This window comes from Telopea speciosissima, chromosome 4 (assembly GCF_018873765.1).
Source record: "Telopea speciosissima isolate NSW1024214 ecotype Mountain lineage chromosome 4, Tspe_v1, whole genome shotgun sequence".
NCBI lineage: Eukaryota > Viridiplantae > Streptophyta > Magnoliopsida > Proteales > Proteaceae > Telopea > Telopea speciosissima.
The window spans coordinates 21,147,714-21,168,202 of NC_057919.1; the positions used below are offsets into that span (position 1 = coordinate 21,147,714).

Below are 20,489 nucleotides of genomic sequence, written 5' to 3' on the forward strand. Positions count from 1 at the left end.
GGTGTGCAAATTGAATAGAGCACTGTATGGGCTGAAGCAGTCACCTCAAGCATGGTTTGGTCGGTTCCACAAGGCAATGACATCTGTTGGCTACAAGCAAAGTAATGCCGATCATACTCTCTTTATAAAGAGGGCTGGTGAGAAGCTCACTGTTCTTATAGTGTATGTGGATGACATTGTGGTTACAAGTAATGATGGGGATGAGATCAGCCAGTTGAAGAGGTTTCTTGGGCAGGAATTCGAGATTAAAGATCTAGGGCCGCTACGGTACTTTCTTGGGATTGAGGTTATCAGATCTTCTAAAGGCATCTTTCTCTCCCAAAGGAAGTATGTCCTAGACTTGTTGGCTGAAACTGGTCTGTTAGGATGTCACCCTTCAGATACTCCTATGGAGGCTACTATTCGTCTCAAAGAAAAGGAGGGTGAACCTGTTGATAAAGGCCGGTACCAACGCCTAGTGGGAAAGCTGATTTATCTCTCACATACTCGTTCAGATATTGTTGTTGCTGTGAGTACTGTGAGTCAATTCATGCATGATCCCTATTCTTTTCACATGGAGGCTGTTCTTCGGATCCTCCACTACTTAAAGTCAGCTCCTGGAAAAGGCATTCTTCCGTCTCCTAATGGTAACCTACGGGTAGAGGCATATACCGATGCTGACTGGGCTGGTTCTACAGATCGGAAATCCATCTCTGGGTACTGTTCTTTTGTAGGTGGCAATTTGGTCACTTGGCGTAGCAAGAAGCAGAATGTGGTGGCTCGTTCTAGTGCTGAAACCGAGTTTCGGGCTATGGCACAAGGCATTTGTGAGTTACTTTAGTTGAAAGGCTTGCTACAAGATCTTGGTGTTCCTGTTCATCTTCCCATGATGTTGTACTGTGATAACAAAGCTGCAATCAGCATTGCACATAACCCGGTACAACATGATAGCACTAAACATGTTGAAGTGGACAGACATTTCATCAAGGAAAAGTTGGAAGAAGGGTTGATTTGTGTTCCCTTTGTGAAGTCTGCTGATCAGGTTGTTGATATCTTCACTAAGGGATTATTTGGGAAATTGTTCCATCCCATTCTAGTCAAGTTGGGCATAATTGATATATTTGCACCAACTTGAGGGGGGGTGTTAAATTATGTACACCAGAATACCATGGGGGTATTCTGGTCTTTTGGGTGTTTTATTTATTCTTTATTTATGTATTTATAAGCAAGGGTAGAAATGTAATTAGGGTTGTGATACTGTTCACATGAACACTGTCGTGAATAGTATTTTCCTTTGTAATCTCTTTTATTGTTATTATAAATAGAGAGCTTGACTGATCTCATTGATCATTCAAGCATTATTCCACAAACCTGTTTTGTTAACAGTAATTATAACAAACAAAACTAATAGGAAACTCACTAAACTCAATCAGTGCATGATGTAAACACTGGGAAAAAAAATGCTTGGCTTAAGAAACTAAAAATGAAGTATCCCAGCATATTGATTATTCAATGATCTAAATACTAAAAGCTTTCACTTTCCTTTTTTTCTTTTGTGGGGAGAGGGGGGAAGCAGAGCTTCTTGCGGGAAAGATGTTTTCAGTTTGCAATAGGTATCATATGAAGAATGTCTGAAATAACAGTCATAATAAAGACTTACGAAATGCTTCTAGTAGTGCTTTGCAACAAGATGCAGGAACTGGAGATGAAGGTAACTCCCGAAGCACATGCTGGAACAGTGTGACCAACAATAAAAGTAAATAGAAAGTTCAGTTTTTAAAGAATGCCGAATTTTTTTTAAAAAAGAAAAAGAGTTGTTGCTCGTAATTGAGAGGGAGATTACCTTAACACAATCAGCAATTACATGTGCATCCTCCTCTGGAGAAAACTCAATTTTACCTGAAATATGTGACACAAGAAACAATTTTAAATTTGACATGATACCTAGAATAGAGAAAAACAGATAAGGATGTTAGATGAGAAACTCAAATGTTGCTTCTCAAAGGAGAAAAATAAACATTAAAAATTGAACATCATAAAACCTCCTCAAAGGCAAAGCATAATGGTGAATAACATGAAATTACTATCAAAAGAAAAAGAAGAAACATAAAAAATACTGACTTATATTCACATAACAAATCCAAAACAAGACAGGAGCCCAAACAAACAAACCTTGTTCATATTCCCGAACTCGACGTTCAACATCATCAACATCGGCAGCTTGTCGCAAGATACCTTCTACTTTTACTCCTGTTGAATTAATTTTGAAAAGTCAGAATTCAAACCATAAACCATTAAAATTTATTTAGTGATAAAATACAAGCAACACAAACCATGTATACATTTAAAATTTTGAGCTAGAATAGTGTCATTATATTTGCAAAGGAACACAATAATGGCCCTCAAGCCATCTTATTAACCTGCCCCTAGACAATAAATATTTACTAAAGCCCGAAAATTCAGTTGTAACAATGACCCCTACGAATATTGCCTTCTCTAGTTATTATTTTTTAATACACTTGGAATCGTTACAGTTGGATTTGGGGAATTGAACTTATGTCAATGAGACACAATCCCTTTTATTTATAATAAGATATATGAAGTGTAAGTTACAATTATACCCTTAGTGCAACACAATTAAACCCTAATGGACAAATATACCCTTGTGCCATATTACAACACTCCCCCTCAAGTTGGTGCATAGATATCGATCATGCCCAACTTGCTAACAATAGAAACAAAATTCTTAATACTTAGACCCTTAGTAAACACATCAGCTAACTGACCATCTGATGGGACAAATGGGATACAAATAATTCCTTGTTCCAGCTTCTCCTTTATAAAATGACGATCAATCTCAACATGCTTTGTTCAATCATGTTGAATTAGATTATGGGCAATGCTGATTGTTGATTTGCTATCAGAGTATAGGCGTATAGGCAGCTCAACTGAGACTCCTAAATCCTGAAGTAACTCTTGATGCAGAGTAGTTCACAAATGCCATGAGCTATAGCCCGAAATTCTACCTTTGTACTGGATCGAGCCACTACTGCTTGCTTTTTGCTTCACCAAGTAACCACATTACCCCCTACAAAGGTGCAATATCCAGAAGTAGATCTTCAATTATCCGGGCAGCCAGCCCAATCTGCATCTGTGAAAGATTCAATACGTAGGTGATTATGCGAAGAGAAGAGGGCACCTTTCCCAGGGGCTGATTTCAAATATCTTAGGATCCTATACACAGCTTCCAAGTGTAATGAGTGAAGATCATGCATGTACTGACTAACCACACTAATAGCAAAGACTATGTCCGGCCTAGTATGGAACAAATATATCAGTCTTCCAACCAACCTCTGATAACTGCCCTTGTCGACTGGTTCACCATCTTTGCTCCTGAGATGGGAATTAGGCTCAAATGGAGGGCCAGTATAAAGGGTCGAATGCTCCATTGGCACAGAATGATGCGTAATAGTGCAGTGGCTGTCCTCAGATTGTACCATAGCATAGGCTTTGCTTAAGAGTAAGAAAAGGATCTCGATTAAGGACCCTAATATCATCGAACTCCATATTTAGACCAGCAAGAAAGTCATAAACACGAAATTTGTCTTCCCACTTTCTAAAAGTAATAGTATCTATATCGCAGGTAGCAGAAAAATACCCATAAAAATCTAAAATCTGCCACATACCATGCATAGTAGAGTAATACTAGGACAACGATAACTCTTTCCATTGCAGATTATGATATTCTTCCTGATTTCATAGCACTGTGCATCATTACCAACCTAGGAATAAGTTTCCTTCGCAGTCTTCCAGATTTTCGCAGCAGTGTCAAGGAGAAGATATCCTTGCGCAATGGTAAGATCCATAGAGTTGAGATATGACATAACAAGGCAGTTGTCAGTATCCCATTTAATTTGAGAAGGACCAGCATCAGTAGACTTCAGAGAATCCATTATAAGGTGGCCGGAAAGGCCACAAGAACCCACAGCAAGAGAATAGGAACGGGACCACATCAGGTAGTTATTCCCATCTAATTTGATGGAACTCATAGGGAACGAAGGAAAGTCGCGTTCACGTTGTAGACTACTCCTTGTCCAGTAGATGCGGTCAACATGCCCAACCTAGTTGCTGGTCACAAAGAGATGAAACAAAGAAAGGGATCCTTTGGTAGGAAAGAGATCACCACCAAGGGAAAGGAAGGAAGAAGAGCAAGGTGGCGGCGGAAGAAGGTAGCGGTGGTGTCTAGCGGTAAAACCGAGAGAGGAGGCGGCGGTAGTGACCGGCAGTGGCAGACTATTAAACCGAGAGAGAGAGAGAGAGAGAGAGAGAGAGAGAGAGGGTGGTGCTGATTCCGAGAGGGAGAGAGAAAGTGGAGGAGCAAGAGAGAGAGAGGCAGCGGTGAGTTTAGGGTTTCATGACCAAGGTCATTAGGGTTTGGATCCCAATGTTGATTCCCGCTCTGATACCATGTTGGATTTGGGGAATTGAACTTATGTCAATGAGACACAAGCCCTCTTATTTATAATAAGACATATGAAGTACAAGATACAATTATACCCTTAAAGCAACAGAACTAAACCGTAACGGACAAATATATTCTTGTACCCATATTACAACAGTTATAAGTATTATTACTTTTTGAGACACTTGAAATTGATCAAATATTGTCATTTTCTCAAAATATACAAGGACAATGTAATGATAAAAAGGTTTCACATTGCTATAAGTAAGAATGTAGCAATAATAATAGGAAGGCGCACCCTGTGCAAAAGACCACATAAAAAATAAGAAATGAGAAAAACCAGAAAACATCTCTATAGAAGTACAGGTAGATTGATGACCATAATGGAATTGCTAGGAAATATGGGAGATCAGTTGATAAAAAACCAGGGGGAGGGCTATAAAGAGAACGAATAGGAAAAGAAATGTATCCTCTCAAAGTCCTTGAGGATTGAAGACCAATGTGATGTGTGTTGAAGTACTGTTCACGTAACACTGTTCACACTGTTCACATGAACAGTGACGTGAACAGTGATTTAAACTCCTAGTTCTATTTTGAGTTATTTACTTCCCTTGTTTTTAGTTTCCTATTTTCCTTTTGTTTCCTATTTTACTTTTGAGTTTGAGATGTGGATTCCTATTTGTTCTAGGAGTCTGCATTCCTAGTTCTTTCCTGTGATTATGTTACTATAAATAAAGTGGTGTGTGAGAGGCTGGACATTCATTCTGTTCCAGATTTCCTCTCTTTTCTCTTCTTCATTCTCGATCTCTCTTCTTCTCTGCTGCTCGATTTTACTTCAGTTTAGTTACATGGTATCAGAGCTTCTCTCTTGAGGAGATTTGCTGCCCAGCGATTCAGATTGAAGGTGATTACAAGTTTCACGTGTTGGGAGCAGCACCCTATGCTGCCTGTGTGTGATTAAGCCCTAGTTAGATAAATACGTAAGGACAACTAGGGTATCGATCTGTTCTTCTCCACGCATGGAGTTCTCTCTGGCATTCTGGTTTTGTTCCAGCACCTGCGATACAGTTTATTGAGGATTCTATGCATCTGCGATTCAGATTTTTGAAGTTTTTTATGCATCTTCTATTCTGATTTTGAAGATCAGAAAGGTTTTCTGTGTTTCAGAGGTTGATTTCAACTCAATCTGTTCGGTGTGTGTGTTTACTACTTCGATTGGTGTGTTTCTATCTGATTCAATATTGAATCAGATTTGTTTTTGGCTTCTTTCTTCAAGGTATATCTTCTACACTCTTCTCTGTTGGTCGTACTTCAATCGTGTTGACATGGCTGAGACAAAAGATAACCTTCATATTCAAATTACTACCATTAAACTTAATGGTGCTGGAAATTATCTGTTATAGGCACAAGCTGTCCGCGTTTATATCAATGCTCGTGGCAAGTTAAAGTATCTTCTGAATGATCCTCCTAACATTGGTGACTCTAAAGACCCCCAAACCATCAAGGAATTTGATGATTGGATGCGAGAAAATGATACAGTTCTTATTTGGTTATGGAATAGCATGGAACCCTCTATTTCAGCCAACGTTATGTTTCAACCCACTGCCAAGGGGGTTTGGGATGCCTTGAAACGACGGTTTTCATCTGAACAGAATTTAACTCGGGTCTATGAATTATACTCTACCTTGTTCACTCTTCCACAAGATGATAAATCTCTTAGCGAGTATTTTAATACCTTACAAGGTATTCGTGATGAAATTCGTGTACATCAACCATTGACCCTTGATTTTGATCTTCTTCAGCGCCGGGAAGAGGATTTTTATGTGTCTAAGTTTATAGCAGGGCTAAACACTACTTATCAATTTGCCCGTGGACAGCTTCTTACTGGGGAAGCAGTCCCTTCTCTTGATGAGGCCTATTCCAGACTTCAGCGGCTCATTACTCCATCACGATTTGATCCTCCAACTAAGGACACATCTGCCCTCTTCACGACTAGCCGCGGATGAGGTTCAAATCGAAGTCGCAGCAGCACAGGTGGTCGTGGACGTGGTGGTGGAGGCCGTGGACAGCAAGGTGACAGACCACCACCAAAGTGTACTTTTTGTGGACGCCTCTATCATACTGTCGATCAATGTTGGAACAAACATGGTAAACCTGACTTTGCCAATACTGCACTTTCTGAGGGCCCTTCCGAAAAGGCCATATTGAACGAGCCAGTCACTGCATCCTCTTCAGTATCTGCTCCTGTTTCTCGTGATGAGTATCTTCAACTATTAAAGCGTCTAGAACAACTTGAGCCACCTTCTCACACTGGTGTTTCGTCTTCTACTACTGTAGCTCATACAGGTACATCTGCTTTTATTTCTACTACTTCTGCTCCTTGGATTATCGATTCAGGAGCCTCTACTCATATGACAGGTAAATCCTACCTACTTGACAACTCCCACAAGAGCTCCCATCCATCTAAAGTCATTCTTGCGGATGGCTCCTCTACGGATGTGACCTCTTCTGGGACCGTTCATTTTTCTTCCTTTCCCACTTTACAATCTGTCTTACATGTTCCTAATTTTCCTCTAAGTCTCTGTTAGTGCCCTCACCAAGTCTTTAAATTGTTCTGTTACCTTCTTTCCTTCTTACTGTGTTTTTCAGGATCTCCAGACAAAGCAGACGATTGGTGGAGGGCGTGAGAAGGATGGTCTCTACTACTTTGAAGAATCTTCATCTCCAGTTGTTGCTGCTACATCATCTACTGTTTCTCCCGTGCTATGGCATTACCGATTAGGACATGTCTCCCTTTCTAAGCTTCGCAAAATGGTTCCCAGCTGCAAATCTCTATCTCACATCAAGTGTGAGGCGTGTGAACTGGGCAAACATCATCGGACTTCGTTTCCTTTTCAGACTGTCAATCGTAGTTCATCCTCGTTTTCGTTAGTTCATTCTGATATTTGGGGTCCTTGTCGTATTAAGAGTCAGTGTGGTTTTTCTTACTTTGTTACATTTGTGGACGATTTTTCTCGTCTTACTTGGTTATATTTGTTAAAGGACCGATCAGAATTTTTATCTGTGTTCAAACAATTTTATTCTGAAATACAAACTCAATTTGGTACTTCTATTAAAGTTTTTAGATCTGATAATGCTTTAGAATATGTTCAAAGTGAAATTTCTTCTTTCTGTACTGATCATGGTATGATTCATCAAACTAGTTGTTCCTATACTCCACAACAAAATGGAGTTGCCGAACGCAAAAACCGTCATCTCCTTGATATAGCCCATTCTCTTATGATCCATATGAATGTCCCTAAATACCTGTGGGGTGATGTAATTCTTACAGCTTGTTATTTAATTAACCGTATGCCCTCTGATATTTTGGATGGTGTTTCCCCCTTATCTATTTTATTTCCTGATGACCCCTTATTTCATATTTCTCCTCGTACTTTTGGCTGTGTTTGTTTTGTCCACAACCTTTGACCCGGACTAGACAAGTTATCTCCTCGTGCCACTAAGTGTGTGTTTTTGGGGTACTCTCGCACACAAAAGGGGTACCAATGTTTTGATCCGGTTGCTCGTCAGTATTTTGTTAGTGCCGATGTTACCTTCTTTGAAACTACTCCTTACCTTGGCACTTCTCCTGGCCCTGATAACGCCGATATTTTTCGTGTCCCCTTACCTATTCCTGTTCATACATCTCCACCCTTGCAGGTGTATCAGCGACGCCAGATGAAGCCGTCTCTCGTAGTACCAGACACTTCTTTGCTTCCGCTCTCCACTTCGACTGCAGTGCCTGAGGATCCTCCTCTACCGCCTACTGACCAGCCCATTGCCCTTCGCAAAGGTATCCGCTCCTGCACTAAGTCTATACTTTATCCTATTTCTCAGTTTGTTACTGTTTCTCATCTTCCTCCTATCATCCGCTAGTATGCATTGTCTATTAGTTCTCTTGACATTCCCACTAGGTATCAAGATGCTTTACTTCACCCATGGTGGAAACAGGCCATGGATACTGAGATGGATGCTTTGATGGATCGCAAAACTTGGTCTCTCACTGATTTACCCTCTGGCAAGGAGATTGTTAGGTGCCGATGGGTCTACACTATTAAATATTTGCCGGATGGTTCGGTTGAGCGGCTTAAGGCCCGATTGGTTGCTAAAGGCTTTACTCAGACCTATGGGGTCGATTACTTTGAGACCTTTTCTCCCGTGGCTCGCCTCACTTCTGTTCATGTGCTTATTTCCTTGGCCACCAATCTGGATTGGCCCTTATTCCAACTTGACATAAAAAATGCTTCTCTATGGGAACTTGGATGAGGAGGTCTATATAGACCAACCTCCAGGTTATGTTGCTCAGGGGGAGGCTTCCACTAAGGTGTGTCGTCTTCACAAGGCTATTTATGGGTTGAAACAATCACCTCGAGCCTGGTTTGACAAATTTAGCAAAGTGGTTGGTGATTTTGGGTTTGTCCAATGTTTTTCAGATCATTCTGTCTTTGTTCGCCATCGTCAGGAGAAGATTGTGGTCTTGGTTGTTTATGTTGATGACATTATTATCACTGGAAATGATTCCCGAGGCATTAGTGATGTTAAAGCTTATCTTCACCGCCATTTTCAAATGAAAGACTTGGGGGAACTCCGATATTTTTTGGGTATTGAAGTTGTTCGTTCTTCCAAGGGTATTAGTCTGTCTCAACGAAAGTATGTTCTTGATCTACTGTCTGATACAGGACTCTTAGGGTGTAAACCAGCTGATACCCCTACGGATCCTAACTTGCAATTTGGTGTTGATGATGGTGATCTGTGTTCTGATCCACATCAGTATCGTCGATTGGTGGGATAGCTTATATATCTTACTGTGACTCACCCTGATATCTCCTTTGTTGTTGGGGTCATCAGTCAATTTATGTCTGAGCCACATCAGGCTTACTGGGATGCAGCTTGCCGTATCGTTCGTTATCTTAAGGGGTCCCCTAGTAAGGGACTTATTTATCACAAAAATGGGCACACTTACATTACTGGTTATTCAGACACTGATTGGGCAGGCTCTACTAGTGATCGTCGTTCGACGACTGGTTATTGTACGTTTATTGATGGTAACCTTGTTTCTTGGCGAAGTAAAAAACAAACTACAGTTGCCAGATCTAGTGCTAAGGCAGAATATCGGGCTATTGCTCATACAACTTCTGAACTCATGTGGTTGAAGTCCCTTCTGCAAGAATTGGGAATTATCGTGTCATCACCGATGGAGATGTATTGTGATAATCAAGCCGCTATTTACATTGCTAGTAATCTAGTATTTCATAAACGGACAAAGCATGTTGAGGTTGATTGTCACTTTGTTCAGACTGCTGTGTTACAGAAGCTGATATGTACTCCATATGTTTCGTCGGCCAATCAACTCGGCGATCATTTCACCAAAGCTCTATTTTGGCCGGCTTTGTTCGTGGTTGTACCAAGCTGGGCATGGGCGATATATATGCTCCAGCTTGAGGGGGAGTGTTGAAGTACTGTTCATGTAACACTGTTCACGTGACACTGTTCACGTGAACAGTGATTTAAACTTCTAGTTCTATTTTGAGTTATTTACTTCCCTTGTTTTTAGTTTCCTATTTTCCTTTTGAGTTTGAGATGTGGATTCCTATTTGTTCTAGGAGTTTGCATTTCTAGCTCTTTCATGTAATTATGTTACTATAAATAAAGTGGTGTGTGAGAGGCTGGACATTCATTCTGTTCCAGATTTCCTCTCTTTTCTCTTCTTCATTCTCGATCTCTCTTCTTCTCTGCTGCTCGATTTTACTTCAGTTTAGTTACAATGTGAATACCAGACTTCGCCGAAATAGATTTTACAATGCTTTATGTATCGACTAGGATTATGTTCATTTCCTTCCAGGGGCAGCAACAAATGGCAACCAGCATCAATCTCCAGAAAATTGGACAATCCAGATTAGTTTCAGGTGCTACCAATGCATATAGGTCTCAACTGGACAATCCAAACAAAGAATTCTCCAAGCCCATGAACAAAACCCCAATATAGCTGCTGGATTGGCCAATCCATTACACATAATAGAGCAGAGCAGAGCAGTCACATTCACAATTGCCAAGTTAGCATCTTTATTGTAACGAAAAGATACATATAGATTAAAAAGTAACTTATTTCACATTTTTATACCAAACAGGCATCCCAAACCTGCTGAGTTATAAATGGGCCAGCTAAGGCAAGCCTATCCCCATAATTTCGAACAATTAGGTAGGTTGAAGGCCAGGCATTTAGCTCAAGATACCACATTTCAAACCACCCAATTGGTACCTTATAGGCCTATATTTGAGAAAACTGCAAGCAGTCACAGAGTGAGAAGAATCAACATCATGTTTTTTTTAATCATCAACAACAACATCAAATTTTCATTTCTCAAGAAAAGCATAATTACAATTGATATGATACTCTCCCCCCCCCCCTCTCCCCCACACAAAAAAAAATTACTTTCTGTACATCATACAATCAAAAGCAGAAGGAAAACAAATCATCAAGAATATAAAAAAGAAAACCAACTGGAAGCAAAACAGTTTTTATCAACCCCATAAACTCTTTCGATATCAAAATCAAAACTATAGAGTAGCCAGCCAATATCAGCATAATGACGATAAGCTCTGTGATGGTCTTCAAACACCCTTCCATTCCTCTCTTTCCATAGACTCCAAGCTATTGCAAATGGTACTAGGCTCCATATAATACTTCCTTTCTCCTAAAAAGGACTCTTAAGCCATATAAAGAATCTTGGGGTTAAATGAGTTTCCATGTTGAATTTGGCATTGTTATAATCTACTTTCATTTTCATAAGGTAAGGACAAGAAAAACTTAGGGACTTGTCAATGGATGACAGGGCTGAAAGATGCAGCCCATGGATGACAGATGTTGAGGCTCATGATCAAGCATAAAAGATGTTCAGCTAGAAGGGGAAAATCTCATATCTGAATCTGAATAAGAAGAAAACAAAAACCTTCAATAATGAATCCTACACCAGAAGCACACCTGGGGAAATTTTTACTTTTCCTTTTTAAGTGTAGGGGTGGGGGAGTGGAGAAGCTGATTGCTAATCACCTTATGTGGAAAAATACACCAGTTCCAAGCCCCATTGAATATATTCCTTAAGGAAAGGCCTGCTGAATAATCTTTAAGGTACTATTGCCATCTCAAATCAAGATATTTTAACAAAATTTTATGAAACCTTCTGTAACTACCCAGGACAAAATGATCTGCTGAATTGAAATGATCAATGGCTCAATGCAGTAACCAGATGTTGTTTCCAGTGAGCTTGATTCTCACCATACATCCTTGCATCAAAATACAGAATTTACAATTTTCAAAAACAATAGGAAGTAAAGTCCCCCACCCCCTTCTATTGCTCCTGAAATTATAACACACTTAATATCATGGTTTGTTGTGTTCCTTGATAATAATATTGTTTACCTCTACTTTCCCATGTTTGTCATACAATAACCTTCAACTTATAACTTATAAGCGTCAAATTACCACTTCATTTAAGAATGACTTCAGAAGAAATCAACCAAAAGTACAGCTCGTCAAAAAACTATATCTAGCAAAGAATGATCAAGGGAGGTTCTGACAGGCATGACATAGAAAAATATGAAATATCATAAGAAATACGACCTTACCATACTGCTCTAGAAACCTAAGGGCTTTCTCCAAGAAAGATGGAGTTCCATCAATATCTTCCAGAGCAAGTAAAATTGGCCTACCAGTAACCAAGGAATTCAACGCCCGTCTATCTCTACCTGTAACAGTTTTAAAGACAATTTAATTCTTCAATGCTGTGAAGAAGCAAGTAAGCAAGCTAATCAGGTTAATAACACTTTAAAATGATATGAGTTATAAAAGATCTACATTTCAAATTTGGATGCTGGAATAGATTTCACATTACCATCAGGATTATTGAAGTTTTACTAGAGATTCAAGCAAAGGCTTGACAGCTTAAATTTTTTTTTATTTTTTATTTTTTATAACAAGAGATAAAGTGTATCATTATCAGAATAGAATAAAAAATCTAGCTCAAACATCACGAAATTTTTGGTTGCCAAAGTTCATTCGGTACAGAAAAGGGAATCCACTAACCTAACACTTGCAAAGCAGAAATGAGCTTTTGTCAGTCCAACCATACGGTGAACTATTAAGTGTAAACCATCAACATTTAAAAATAGCAAAGCTTCTATTTGTATTATACATTGCAATAGATAGGCAAAACAAAACAACAACAACAATAACAACAAGGGGTCACACCCCACACATGAAACAAATTTGTCATCCATAAAAAATTTGATAGGAAAAACACAAGAAAGCTTCCAGCTTATGTGAACTCATGACAGAAGAATAAATTTGATGCAAAACAAACTTGGGTTTGAGCACTCTAAATTCTAAGGCCCTGTTAGAAATCATTTAAAGTATAGCAGGCTTTTAAAAGAAAGCAATTGAAGACAAAATAACTAAGTTGGGCTGATTCAATATCTAGGGTATGGGGATAAGGGCAGAGCAAATTAAAGACAGGATTCCAAAATTTTGGGACAAACAAAATTAGAAGTTAATTGAATGAGTGATCAAGAACAGTAATTTAAGGTTTTCAAACGGAAAATTGAATTATGTTGTAAAGTGGGTTCATGGGTATTTTTGTCCTAGGGGTATTTCTGTCCTGGTACCTATTCTAGAATATTCTCTCATCTATTATAAATAAAGAGGGGCTGTGATCATAAAGTCACAAGACATTATTTTCAAATCTCCACATGGTATCAGAGCGAGGATCACTTCAAGATCCGAATCCTAATGGCTCTAATCTTGAAACCCTAGTCTCTCTCCATCGTCTCTCTCTCTCTTTCTCTTCTCGGTTTTAGGCACCGCCACCACCACCCATAGTTGTCAAGGCGTCGCCTAGACGTCCAAGCGCCTTGGTCGACTTGGGCGCCTAGGTCGCCTAGGCGGGCGTCTTGGACACCTTGTTCGTCTAGTTGGTGTCGCCTGGCATTTGGACCCTCACCACCACCTTGGGTCGCCAAGACGCCGTGACAACTATGCTGCCACCTACACAAACTTCCGCCTCCCACCACCTCTAGCGGCTCCACCGCCCTAGCCTCCTTCTTGGTTCACCCATGGTGCTGAGTTTTTCTCCCACCAAGGGATTTTTTGACCACTCAATGGTCTGAATTTTTCTTCAATTCCAAGGACAATTGGATGTTCTATTTCAGATCCATGGCTTGTTGATGTATTTGTGAGTCTTCTCTGACCAGCAACCATGGGTGTTTCTGAGATCTCCTCCGCATCTATTGGACCGGAAGGAGCCATTCGAAGAGATCTTCTTCCATTTCCTGCTAGCTCCATTAAATTAAATGGGGGCAATTATTTGATGTGGTCGCGATCTTGCTACCTTGCTGTTGGTTCTCGTGGTCTTTTCAAGCTATCTTACAAGAGATACTGTTATGCCTACCACTGCTGGTTCTGCCCAAGACAAATGGATGACATCTAATTATCTTGTGATGTCCTATCTCATCAACTCCATGGATCCTACTATCGTCGGGGACTACCTACTTCTCTACACTGCTGCTAAGATTTGGAAAACAGCCAAAGACATGTATTCTCAGGTGGTAATGCTGCCTAGTGTTATGAACTTCGCCAAAAAATCCATGCTACAAAACAAGGGGAGTTATCTCTTTCCCAGTATTATTCCACTCTGCGTAGCATGTGGCAACAGTTGGATTTTTATGGATCATTTACCGCTATCTGTGATGTTGATGCTACAGCCTTTGAAAAATGGGAAGATAGTCTTCGTGTCTTCGTGTCTTCGATTTTCTTGCAGGGCTCAACATTGAGTTTGATCAGATTCAGGCTCATGTCCTGAATAAGGACCCCTTTCCCACACTTGAGCAGGCATATGCCATGGTGCAATTAGAGGTTAGTCGTCGCAATGCCATGGTCCACCCAGTTTCTCAGGAACGATCAGCCCTCTCCACTAGTTCTCAGAATCCATCCCGTGGTGGGCTCTCTCGTGGCAATGGTGATCGTCCTACTCTAGATAGGCCTCCAATGAAGTGTAACTATTGTGGCAAGGAACGCCATACATCGGATAAGTGTTGGAAATTACATGGGCTCCCTACTGATACTTGGGGTCATGGGCAGAGTCGTCCCTCTTCTGCCAAAGCACATCACACTTCATCTAAGGACACTGCTACTAATCAATCTCTTTCTCAGGAGGAACTCCATACCCTTCGTTGTCTGATGACTCGGTTGGACTCATCTTCTTTAACTCCATCTACTGCTTTAGCTTCCTCCCTGCCAAGGCACTCTGAACTGCCTTCTTCTTCTTCTTTATTTGACCATCCAGGTACTTTTTTTTGTGGCCATAGTTCATCGGTCATAACCATTCCCTAGATAATTGACTTAGTGGCTACTGGCCATATGACCAGTTCTTCCACTCAATTTTCCCAATACTCTCCTTTGTCATGTAATAGTGTTATACCAAAGTTCGAGTGGTTGATGGTTCCCTCTCTTCTGTTTCTGGGAAGGGCATCATCAAATACATTCCATCCTTGTCTCTTTCTTCTGTTTGCATATCCCCAAATTTTCTACTAATTTACTTTCTATTAGTAGTCTCACTCGGGACTTAATTGCATAGTAACTTTTTTCCCTGATCATTGTCTTTTTTAGGACTTGGTAACGGGTCATACGATTGGCAATGGTGAGGTGGTTGGTTGTCTTTAATTGCTGGATAATTCCCCATCAGCATTGGTGTCCCAAGCTACTCTTCTTGATTCGTCTACATCTGCATTGGCTGAATTACATCGGTGGCATTGTAGTTTGGGCCACTCTCTAGGCATTTTATCTGTTTTATTTCCCAGTTAAGTGAAAAATTGTAGCCCCAACAACTTTGTTTGTGATGCTTACACTTTTGCAAAGCAAACACAAGCTATATATCCTATTTCTGATAATCAAAGTTTGGTTCCTTTCAGTTTAATCCATTCTGATGTATGGGACCCTGCCCGTTGTGTCTCTAATTCTAGTTATCGATGGTTTATAACTTTTATTGATTGTTTGGTCGTATCACTTGGGTGTATCTTATGCACCATAAGAGTGATGTCTTTTCTTGTTTTCAATTGTTCCAAAAAATGGTCCAAACCCAATTTGATGGCCAAGGTTAAGATACTCCGGTCTGACAATAGGAAAGAGTATATTGATGGTTCTTTTCAAGCATATCTGTCCACTCATGGTATTATACACCAAACAAGTTGTGTAGATACTCCGGCTCAGAATGGCATCGCAGAAAGAAAGAATCGACATCTCTTGGAAGTGGCTAGATCACTCATGTTTGTCATGACTCTTCCACCACGGTTTTGGGGCAATGTTGTACTATTCAGCATACCTTATCAATCGGCTGCCCTCTAGAGTGTTGGCATCTTGCTGCCCTATTAAGGTGTTATTACGCTCATCGACTTTTGTGGTGCCTCCCGAAGTATTTGGGTGTGTGGTTTTTGCTCGCAACACCATGTTCATGGTAAATTTGATCCCAAAGGGTCACGTTGCATTTTTCTAGGTTATTTTACTACCTAAAAAGGATACAAGTGCTATCATCCTCCCTCAAGAAAATTGATTGTCACCATGGATGTTTTTCGGGAGACCGAGGCATATTTCCATCTCATGCCCCTCTTCAGGGGGAGTCTATCAATAAAGAGGTGCCTTTGATTACTTCTCTGGATGTACGTACTATAGAAGACACATTGGTTGAACTCGAGGATGGTATAACAGGGCAAGAACAGGAGCAATCTCAAGTCCAGGGGGAGTCTGGGAAATCTTAAAGTATTTACTCAAGGAACGTGGCATAAAAAGCAAGTTGATAATACCACCACCACTGCGCCTACCCAGTTGTTGCTCCCTGATCCAAGTTCTTCACATCCTTCTCCAGGTAAGTCTCCTTTGGATCCTTATCTGGATTTACTAATTGCCATTTGTAAACCCCATAGAACTTGTACTCAGCAACCCATTTCTAATGTTGTTTCTTATGACTCTCTTTCCTCATCTTTCCATACTTTTGTTTCCTCTTTGTCTTCTGTTTCCATCCCTAACACTTGACAAGAAGCAATGGCTAATTCCAATGGAAAGAAGCAATGAATGAAGAAATGAGGGCACTGGGAAAAAATGACAATTAGGACTTGGTGAGTTTCACTCCAAGAAAGAAATCGGTTAGCTGCAAGTGAGTCTTCACAGTCAAACATAAGGCAGATGGAACAGTGGAAAGATATAAGGCAAGACTGGTTGCTAGAGGATTTACTCAAACACAGGGGATCGACTATCAAAAAACCTTTGCTCCAGGAGCGAAGATGAATACTGTCAAAGTCATCATCTCTTGTGCAGCTAACCAAGGCTGGCATCTTCAACAACTGGATGTGAAGAATGCCTTTCTTCATAGGGAGCTTAATGAGTAGGTATACTAAGACATTCCTCCTGGTTTTGCTGCTAGAGAAACTCAGGGCAAGGTATGTCGCCTCAAGAAGGCTTTATATGGACTAAAATTGTCCCCAAGAGCTTGGTTTGGATGTTTCCATAGAGCCATGGTGTCAATTGGCTACAAACAAAGTAATGCAGATCACACTTTGTTTATCAAGAAGAGAGGTCTGCATATCACAATATTGATCGTTTATGTGGATGACATTGTAATCACTGGAAGTGATGTTGATGAAATAGGTAAATTGCAGACCTATTTGGGGACAAAATTTGAGATCAAGGATCTAGAAAAACTCAGATATTTTCTTGGGATCGAGGTAGCACATTCAGCTCAAGGTATTTTCCTCTCACAACGGAAGTATACCCTTGACTTGTTATCAGAAACAAGAATGTTGGGACGTAAGCCTGCAGATACCCCTTTGGAGCCAAACACTCACCTAAAAGGTAAAGATGCAGATCCCATGGATAGAGGCAGCTATCAAAGACTGGTTGGACGTTTGATATACTTATCCCACACATTGCCTGATATAGCATCCGCAGTTAGTGTTGTGAGCCCGTATATGCATGATCCTCATTCTACTCATCTAGAGGCAGCATATAGGATCCTTAGATATTAAAAGTCTGCTCTTAGGAAAGGTGTCCTCTTTTCTCCTCAGGTTCACCTATGATTTGAAGACTACACTGATGCAGATGGGTAGGATGTCCAGATGACAGGAGGTCTACCTCATAACATTGTACCTTTATTGGTGGGAATTTAGTGACTTGGTGAAGCAAGAAGCAAGTAGTAGTTGCTCGATCCAGTGCAAAAGCGGAGTTTGGGGCTATAGCCCACGGAATTTGTGAGCTCCTTTGGCTGCAAGGACTCCTTCATGATTTGTGTGTGTCTGTTGAGCTGCCTATGTGTCTACACGGTGACAGTAAATCAGCAATAAGTATTGCTCACAACCTAGTCCAGCACGATCGTACTAAGCATATTGAGATTAATCGTCATTTCATCAAGGAGAAGTTGGAGCAAGGAGCAATATGCATTCCATTTGTTCAGTCTGGTGATCAGCTGGCTAATATCTTCACTAACAGTATTAATAGTAAAAGTTTTGTATCTAAGGTTAGCATGTTGGGCATGTTTGATATTTATGCACCAACTTGAGGGGGAGTGTTGTAAAATAGGTTCAAGGGTATTTTTGTCCTAGAGGTATTTCTGTCCTTGTACCTATTCTAGAATGTTCTCTCATCTATTATGAATAAAGAGGGGCTGTGATCATGAAGTCACAAGCCATTATTCTCAAATCTCCACAAATTATAATATTTAAATTTTGAGATGTAAAACTAGAGGAAAGGTAAGCTAGAATACAAACAACTAGAAAATTAAAGACAATTTAAAGGAACAGCTACAGAAGCCTCAACTCCCCTTTTTTTTTTTTTTTTATGCGGAATATTACCCGGGACCCGGGCTGGCCCCTAAGATTTTATTAGAATCCTCAAAAAATAATAAAGAATACAGGGGGGACATTCCACCTTACTCCAACCCACGACGCCAAGAGGACACACCCACTCAAGACAGCCTTACCACCCCTTACATGAGCAAGAAACACAACCACTAGCTTCTAAGAACAGGCAAGCCTGCCTTGTCCTCACGAAGGATGCCCTAAAGGCTTCCCAACGGCATGCTACCAGGCTGAAACCTGGCAGATGTCTCAGTATCACAAGAGAGGTTGGCCAGCCAGTCTACTGCCCTGTTGCTCTCCCGGAAAGCAAAGGACACGTGAGCCCACGTGGATGCAACTAAATCCAGAATCTCCTTGAAACAGTACCAACCTCTCCACAAGCTACACCTCTTCAGATTAACAACCTTAACAGTTGTCTCTGAATCTGAATTTACCACCACATCCATTAAGCCCATCACCTGGCATAACTTCAACCCATCCCTCAAGGCCCTCAACTTTGCCAACGAGTTAGTGCAAGGGCCATAAAAATTAGAGAAGGCAGCCAGAACTTCCCCATTCCGATCCCTGATGATCCCTCCCCCGCCGCCTAGGCCAGGATTGCCACGACACGCACCATCCACATTCAACTTAACCGAGACAAAAGGGGGGCACCAGTACACTGTGGTAGGGCATTTCCTCCTAGGGGAAGGAGCCGATAAACCAAAATATTGCAATAATAAGCCATCCCTAGTTGAACCATGAATACCAACCTTGGAAGGGAAGGGCAGCTCCCACACCCAAGTCTTGATGCACTCTATTATGGAGCTAGCTGTCCGCCTCCTTTCCCCGTGCCTTCTGTTGTTTCTTACCTTCCAAAGTTCCCAAATGATCAGAGATGGCAGAATCCCTGTGATATATGCACTGAGATAGTGGCAGCCCGCCATCCCTTGCCAAAGTAAAACCCGGCTTCTAGCATCCTGGGTAGAGAGAGGGGCAATGTCAAAAACACGGGAAAAGTAGCCCCAGACTTTGGTGGCTGTACCACCATCAACCAGGCAATGATCCGTCGTCTCCCTCCAAGGCTTACCACAACAGTACCACTTTGAAGCCAGGGGAATGCCCAACGACATCAAAGAGTCATCAGTGGGAATCTTCCCATTCAAGAGCTGCTATGAAAAGAAAGCCACTTTCACCAGAAGTGTTTGATTCCAAATCCACTTCGCATAGGAAACCGTCGAGGCCACACCCCACACTTCATTCCAAACAGCCTTTGTAGAGAACAAGCCGTTACTAGAGGGGGTCCAAACCAACAAATCCTCGCATTCAGACAGGAAAAAGGAACCTGACAAAATACAATCTCTAATGGCAGCTGAATCAATGCTGTCCAACAAGCCGTACCTTTAGGAACCATCCTCACAAATAGCATCCTTTACACGCAGCCCCACGTCAACCAGAAGCCCATTGTCCACAGTGTCTATCAGCAGTCCAGCCCCAGTCCAGTTATCCAGCCAAAAGTATATGTTACCAGCGCCCAATAACCATCTGGAGTTGTTCAACAGGAGATCCTTGTAAGCCAACGTATTCCGCCAAGATTTCGAACCAGCCCCAAACGACCCCGATAATGCCACATGCTGATTCGTAAAGAACTTTGCCTTAAAAAAATCACTCCACAAGGACCGTTCCGCAAGAGCCCTCCACAGACCCTTAAGCCCGAGGGAGAGACCTATATCCTCCAACTGCCTAATCCCCAATCCACCTTCCTCGAGCAGCCTGCAGACCTTCTGCCAACCAACCCAATGCTTCCGCTTTCCCCACTCTAAACTGCCCCAAAGAAAATCAGCAAAGACCCCATAAATTCTCTAAATGACCGCGTTAGGCAGAACCAACGTAGCAAGAACATGGATGGGGGTCGAAGAGAGCACATGTTCTAAGAGGGTGACCTTGCCGCCTGCAGACCGTAACCTTCCCTGCGAGCCTGCTACTTTGTTTCTTATCTTTTCAACCAAACCATCAAACAAACAGATCTTCAGTCTTCCCGAATGCAGAGGGGCCCCCAAGTAGGTGATAGGCAAAGACTTCCGCGAGAACCCAGTGATCACCCCTACCATGTAGGCTCTAAATGGCGACGCCCTGC

At 41.3% G+C, this 20,489-nt stretch overlaps 1 protein-coding gene across 3 annotated transcripts in view; it reads right to left on the reverse strand.

Moving 5' to 3' along the window:
* LOC122658483 (rho GTPase-activating protein REN1-like) overlaps nucleotides 1-20,489 on the reverse strand; it is a 79,718-nt gene that overhangs the window by 28,490 nt on the left and 30,739 nt on the right. For all 3 annotated transcript variants that reach the window (XM_043853462.1, XM_043853461.1, XM_043853460.1), the window contains exons 8-11: nucleotides 12,107-12,226; nucleotides 2,152-2,229; nucleotides 1,823-1,878; nucleotides 1,640-1,709 (exon numbers count right to left, since the gene is read on the reverse strand). In XM_043853462.1, coding sequence (XP_043709397.1) covers nucleotides 1,640-1,709; nucleotides 1,823-1,878; nucleotides 2,152-2,229; nucleotides 12,107-12,226 — 324 coding nt within the window. The remainder of the gene's footprint in view (nucleotides 1-1,639; nucleotides 1,710-1,822; nucleotides 1,879-2,151; nucleotides 2,230-12,106; nucleotides 12,227-20,489) is intronic.